The 7,483-nt window shown below is 31.5% G+C and overlaps 1 protein-coding gene across 1 annotated transcript in view; it reads left to right on the top strand.

Moving 5' to 3' along the window:
- The window catches only part of LOC117178098 (acyl-CoA-binding domain-containing protein 4), a 19,822-nt gene that overhangs the window by 8,057 nt on the left and 4,282 nt on the right, over nt 1-7,483 (top strand). Inside the window, exon 3 of the mRNA XM_033369338.1 lies at nt 614-776. Within this exon, the coding sequence (XP_033225229.1) occupies nt 614-776 (163 nt within the window). The remainder of the gene's footprint in view (nt 1-613; nt 777-7,483) is intronic.

The raw sequence follows: 7,483 nt of genomic DNA, 5'->3' as shown, positions 1-7,483 counted from the left end.
TTAAATTATTAATTATATTAAATCAATTATTTTACATGCATTGATATGGTATATTAATGTTTATCTAATGTGGATTCATTATCTACATTCTACAATAGCGTGGTCTTCCTTACCACTCGAAGTGTACCTATTGGGCAAAATAAATGAAGGACGCCTTTACGACATCCTTACAAAAATTTTACGACGTCGCAAAGATGTCCTGCGCCCGTGTCGTAAAGATATCTTAAGGGCAATCTTAAAAAATTTTAATATCGCAAAGATGTCTTTACGTCATCTTTACGAAAAAGACCTATGACATCTTTTCGACGCCGTAAATATGTCATGAAAATGTCGTAAAGCTGTCATAAAAATGACGAAAAGATTTCCTTCAATTTTTTGCCCACTGAGTACATTAAAGAAAAATTTTCTAACGCCTGTACACGCTTTTGGAAAAGGTTTATATGCAAAGTCCAAGCCATCTGAGATAAACCAAATTAATTATTAGGCACAATAAAGAATTTTTCAATAATAATTCCTCTGTTACAAAACAATTAAACTTGTTTATAAACACAAATACGGTGTGTCCTGGTGAGGTATGTGTCATATTGATCAATTGTGTTTTTTGCTCTTAAAGATTGTCGAGACAATGTCCTACACCGATAATGTGGCAAATTTCCTTGGAAGTTTGGATGCATTCTACGAAAGTGTTCCTGCTGATGACTTGGAATTATTAGTGGGTCCAGTTTTGGAACGTATGCGTTCTCAACCTGGTTCGCCATTATCTGGCTCACCACTAGGTAAGTCTAAATTTAACATGATAGTTTATTCACTAAAAATATCGCTTTTCGAGCTTTTAAATCTTGTTGCCTTTCCAATATTTTTTCTAGTATTATAAACTCTTTTAAATTTCCTTATAGAAATATCAATTTATTCTTGATATTTAATTGGCGAACATCTTTGGAAAATAATTCGTAAATCTATCGTGCAATTACGAAAATAAGGTAACACTTCTTCCAAAGTCTTTATTTTTTCTTGCTTTAATAATATACGTACGTAAATTGGAAAATTAACATCTGTACTTTTTTCTACTTGCCTCTAGCCGCAACGTTTGCTTAATTGGTATTATATGTACACAAAAACTTCCACAAAAACTCTTTACTTTAATATCTGAATTCCTGCTCGATTAATATTCACCATAACATTTGTGAGTTGACTTAAATAATTATAGTTTTGAAACGATATAGTCATTAGCATAATGAATAATAGGAGTTAACTAGTTATAAATTTTTGCTACCGTGAAAACATTGGCGCCAAGGACGGCGCCCTTTGTTTGTTAATTAACAAGTTTGAAATTGAAGAGTTGGAAAGATGTAAAAACCGATCTGTTAGCTTTAAAATTGATTCAGTTCGCGGAATTTAAAAATATTTTTACAAGAGTTACAATTTTATTTTTAAAAATGTATTTAAAGCAAAGATAATTCTGCAATTCTAAAAGATTATTTTGTACTTGCAGTAGATTCACTCTAGTCTTGTAGAGTCCTGTGTGGGCCGGTTTGGGATAAACCAATCTAGTTCTTGTGCTTTGGACCTGCGTTATAGTTGACCTATTAGGGGGTAAAGCACTTACAGATAAGCCTAGCCCAACAATATGATTTGATTCATGGTTTTTATTATTATTAAACCATTAAGTCATTTCCCTTTCGGGGTAGGCGTGACTCGCATAGTTCTTTTTGAAATAATCTTCAATCAAGTGATTACAGAGCAAATACGTACTTGGTGATGGCCGTGTGACAAATAAAGGCTTTAAGAGCCAGTAGATGCCAATAAATTCATTTGAAGTTATAATAATCATGTAAAATATTTATTTTATTTCATATTAAATATTTAAAATTTCGATTCCTGAGCTAGTACCTCTGAAAAGTTTTCTATATACTTTCACCGAGATTCTGTTGGTTAGGAAATATTCCGTGACAGACCCATGCAGACTATTCAAAAATCCAACTCTAATAAAAGTACCTTCGACATATTGAGCTGTAACCATCTTAAGCCTGAGGGAAAAATGAGCTTCCTCTTTTTTTTTAAATAATCTATGCACGCCCAGATGAGAATGTCTCGATTTTGCCCGTATTCGAGATTTTTTTGTCGTCGAGAAATCTTGGTTTTCAATTGAATGGTGACCTTGGAGTTTACCTTCAAGGATATTTCAAGGTCAACTTTTATTTTTCAAATGAAACTCCCTATTTCTGACACCGCCAATTAAAAGAACGCACAATTTTACGTTCAGATATGCATCAAGGTCATGTGACCCGATGACCTTCGAGGTCATTCCAGGGTCTTATAAACTCAAAAAGGTCTAGACGGCCGAAATGAAACCCATATTTTTGACACCTTGAAGGTCAGCGTCAAGATCTGCTTCAAGGTCGTCATTCAGATCCTCGCACAAAACTTTTGTCTAAACATTGTCTAAAACATTTCTCTCGAAAACGCATATTTTCGCTAATCAGCCGTTTAGGCCTTGTTTGAGTTTATACGACCCTGGAATGACCTCGAAGGTCATCGGGTCATATGAACTTTATGCATATCTGAAAGTAAAATTTTGCGTTCTTTCGATTGGCGTTGTCAAAAATAGGGGTTTCCATTTAAAAAATAAAAGTTTACCTTGAAATAAACTTGGAGGTCAAAGCCAAGGTCAGCTTCAAGGTCACCATTCAGATCCTCGTCCAAAACCCTGATGTTTTGTTTTCTGAAGCATTTCTCTCGAAAACGTATATTTTCGTTGATCGGAGGGGGGGGGGTCTGATACTTTTTGATGACCCTGTATATGCAAGTAAGATCGGGTAAAATTTTCGATAATATTTACAGTTTGAGTTTGACATTTTGCGTAAATCTACAAAATAAGGTCGCAGAATTTGAAAATTATGAAAGTGGAATCACGACGAATAAGAAGACTAAAAAGAACCATCGCCAGTTTAAAACTCATCATAGTAATGAGTTGATACTCAAAAAAAAATAAGGTTAACTTAAAAGGGTAGAAAAAACAAAGACGCTAGTCCAATTTCTCACAACCATTATAACAAGAAAACAAATATACATCTCTTTTAAGACAGAAATGGAATTAATTTTAGTAACAAAATTATTTATAGCACAATAAACCAAATAAGAATATTTTGTAAATGACCCAGTTATCATGGCGGTCCCATTAACCATGAAACTTAATTATAATTTGAATGTACTATCAAATAACCTGCCCGCCTCGCGGGCACATTCTCCTAGCGCCCTAAGCGCACACTCGATTCGCTCGCAAGTTTGAGCGCGCCTGGAGCGTGCGATTTGTGGTTCTCGCGCTTCGCGCCCGATGATATTTTTATCTCACGCTACACACTCGGTTTTTGTGTTTCTCCGATATGTGTGCACCGACCTTTTAAAATTAAAGGTCAAAGCATCGAGAATCGTAATTTGGTGATTGTGAATTCTCTTTTGTTAAAACCCCTTCAGCTGTAACGAACACAATATTATAACGTGTCTCTTGCTTCGCACTCGATTTTGTCCACAATATTAACTTTTCTACATTATGTTCAACACATTCATATCAAACATATATTACATTTATTAATGTAACTCGGCTTGGGTTTGCTTATTCAGATATTAAAAAATAAAGTACAAATTGTATTTATCATGATTACTTTAATATTTGTTTCTTATTTTGCATTGCATTTTATACTTAGCTATGTTGAAACATATATCATTTGAATACATTTATATCATTAGAATGCATTACATGCATTATATTAAAACATACGCATTTTTATTTTCTTGTTTTTATAATTTTTTTATTTATAAACTTAATTTTTACGATTAACAGAAAATGTACTGTAACAAAAACCACGTGCTTATCAGAAAACTATTCATGACAAATTTGTAGCTCTTTTTGAATGAACAACTTTTGTCAAAAATTTTGTCGAAAAATAAATTATTTAATTTTTAATATAGATTTTTACAAATAAAACAAAAACCACAAATCCTATAAAAAAAGTGTATAACACATTTGTAGTTCTTTTTTGGTTGAAAACCTTTTCTCCTTATTTTTTCTATGAGATACATTAAAAATTTGTAGATATTTTTAGTTGAACAATTTTTGTTAGTCAATCTTTTCTTAACTTGCATGGTTTGATCGCAAAGTGGAACTATTCCGGGGAAGATTTCAAGTAATCCGTGATAGTCAGTATTCACATAAAATTAATTCCTTCTCATTATGATGAGAATGTAATAATTCATTATTTTTGGTGCGATCAAAAATCGAATTTTTGATTGTTTAAAAACAAAATTCAAAAAGTTGTTTAGACAATCTTGTAGGGCCTTTAAAATTTAATGTTTTTATCTCTTTACTTTTTTTCATATAGTGCATTATTTAACTTGAAATGTTAATTTTCGATTGGTTTTCTGGATTTTGAAAGTGCTATAAGTTTGGAAATTTTTATTTGATCAAAAAAGTCATGGGGATAAATTGTTCATATTTTTGTCTACTATAAATAACTGTCGCTAGAATTTTCAATTTTTGAAAAAAGTGGTTCAGAAAATTTTGAAAATGCTCTTAACACTGATTTTTTGTCAAAAATGGCTGGTTAGCGAACTCGAACTTTCTTTTTGGTCTCTCCACCTGTGTGCCAAAGGACAATCCAATCCGATAAGTCTTTCAAAAGTTATCCACTGCCAGTTTTCACATAAAACTAATACCTACTCATTATGGATGAGAATGTAAAAATATATTAAAAGTAACGTTTAATAATAAAAACAATTTATTTTAGCATTTTAAAGTGGCTAATAAAATTTCAATGCATTTAAATTAAATAAAAGGTAAGAAAATTGGCGTCACAATTACTCTATTACACGATTACCTGATTATTTTTCCAAAAATTCATTATATTTTTCGTATAAATTTGATTTATATTCAAATACATTTTTTTAGATTTTCTGTCCTAATAATCTTAATTTTGTTTAACATATTCTAACCTAATGGTGTTATAAAGGAAGTGGTTAGTTTGTATAAAATTATTTTACTTCAATTAATATTAAATTATTATTTTGATGACCTCCAAGCTTCCAATGGTTTTTTTCCTTCTTGTTTGTTTAAAACTCAAGACTCCATTATTATTCATATTATTATTATTATTATCAGTAATTTTAGTATGTTTTAAAAACTGATCTTTAAAGGAAATAGAACGTTTTTTTTTACCGAAAATGTGGATAAGAATGTTATAGCTATTATAAAATTTTATGAATAACTATGTAATTGTTTCTACTTTAATTATTAAAAACACAGACTTGAAATAATGATTTTGCATTTTGCAACTTGTAATAAATGCAGTTAGTAAAGTCAGTAACTGCCCGTTACGGTGTTTTCTCGAATTTTTCTGTGACAATAATGATTTATTAACAATGTGGAAAAATATTATATTGTAAACAAAAACATTCTTCACCCACTTAGAGGTGACCAAGAGTCACGTAGGTCCCGGGTGGCCTCGTCAGCTCTTCCATGGGCTTCCAGGCCTGCAGGGTTTCGCGTCGCTGTCAGTAGTCAGATTGAAAGCATTTATAGATTTTTAAATTCGTCATTCTGTTCGTTTGATTATGATCTTGGTTCGGTTCAGTTACGTAACTTATTACTATTCGCGCCGATGTAAATGTCGGGTTTTAAATATCGTACCAAAGTTCAATAAATTTATTCTAAATTTAGCCAAATAACAGTTTTTATATCACGCTTCCTATGACACTGCAAAAAGTTCAGGTCCCGTTGTTTTGACTACTATATTGTACTTTATCATAAATAAGTGTATTTTTGTTGTAAGTTATTTCCCTTATTTATATTATATATTGTAATAACTCTATTAAAAATTCATATTAGATTATAATTTTTACGTGCACAGTACATGAAAAGTTATTACACTTTTCTTCAAAATATCTTCATATTATTAAATAATTTATTTAAACTTATGTGCTTGGAACAAAATTGACACGTTGTCTTCAATAACCATTTTAAGAAGTCACTTGTTTTTCATTTTTTCTTCATGAAGTTGTGTACAAAACAATCTAAATATGAGTGACTTCTGAATATGCAAGACCACCGTTATTGTACCCAACCCGGATAAAAGTACTAGTTATAACTTTCTGGCGCCTAGAATGAGAGGGGGGTGGGCTTTTACCGTCGTCTAAATTTAAACGGTACAGGGTCTCGACACTCTGGGCGCCAGAAAGTGATAACCTGTTCTTTGATCCGGGCCCTCAATTATAAAATAATTGGTGAAATAGGTTTGGCTTTAGGGCCCGGAATAATTCAATTCAATTAGTTAATAATTGAATTATTATCATCACTTTTAGGATTGTATAGGCTACGTCGAAAACCCTTATAACTACAGATGGATATTAAACAGCCTTAATATACCCGCGGAAAAATATTTTCATTCGCTTATATATTATGACTTTTTTTGCAATCAGTGGATAAAAACTAAGAAAAATGAAGATATTTGGAAATGTGGGTTTTTAAACTCTTATACTAGAAGCTCTTATTTTAGTTCGATTTTCATCGGGGATGACTCCAATTTAAGCATTTGGCATGTAGAATTTCGAAAAGGAATAAAATTTGCAATCTTGTATTTTTTTATATCAGTGGTTAGAAAACAAGAAAAATAAGAATTTTTTTAAACCTAATTTTGGAGGCTGTTTTTTTAGTCCGATTTCCCTTGGCCACGTCTCAAATCGAACCTCTTGGCATATATAATTGTGATGAACAATAAAATTGGCTGTATTATATTCTTCTTTTTCATATCAGTGGTTGAGAAATAAGAGAAATGAGGGAATTTGGGTTTTCAGGCCCCTATGCTGCAAACTTTTCTTTTATTTCGATTTTACTCGGGGTTGGATGAAAATAAGGCTATTGGCTTATATGCTTATGATACAGCATGAACTTGGCTATTTCAAATTTATCTTCCTTTATATCAGTGGTTAAAAACTAAGAAAAATGAAGACATTTGGGAATTTGGCTTTTTAGACCTCTATGTTGAAAGCTTTTCTTTTAGTCGAATTTTTTTCGGGGATATCTCAAATCAAAGCTATTGGCATGTATTTTTTTTGTATGTTTTATTACTCTTTTTTGTATTACTGTTTAAAAAATAAGAATATGAGGAATAAGTAAAATAAAAATTGCTCTCAGATCCTTTAGTGTATATGAAACCCTTCCTCGAGGACGCTTGCGATCTTCTTTAGCTTGATTCAAAAAAATTATTATTTATATAAATATACTTATAATTATAATTATCATCGTTATCAAGCTTGTAAACATGTTTAATTATGATTTTAAAAAGAAGCATAAATAGGTCCAAAGTCAATGGGCTATGCTCGCCTATCCTAAACTACTAGGCAGTCTGATAAGTCCCTGAAAAATGAAACACGGAGACGTTTTTTTGGCCAAAGTCGGTTTTATTTTTCAACATACTCTCCTTTTAGGTCG

This window comes from Belonocnema kinseyi, chromosome 8 (genome assembly GCF_010883055.1).
Source record: "Belonocnema kinseyi isolate 2016_QV_RU_SX_M_011 chromosome 8, B_treatae_v1, whole genome shotgun sequence".
NCBI classification, from domain to species: Eukaryota; Metazoa; Arthropoda; class Insecta; order Hymenoptera; family Cynipidae; genus Belonocnema; species Belonocnema kinseyi.
This window is presented reverse-complemented; position numbering and strand designations above follow the sequence as displayed.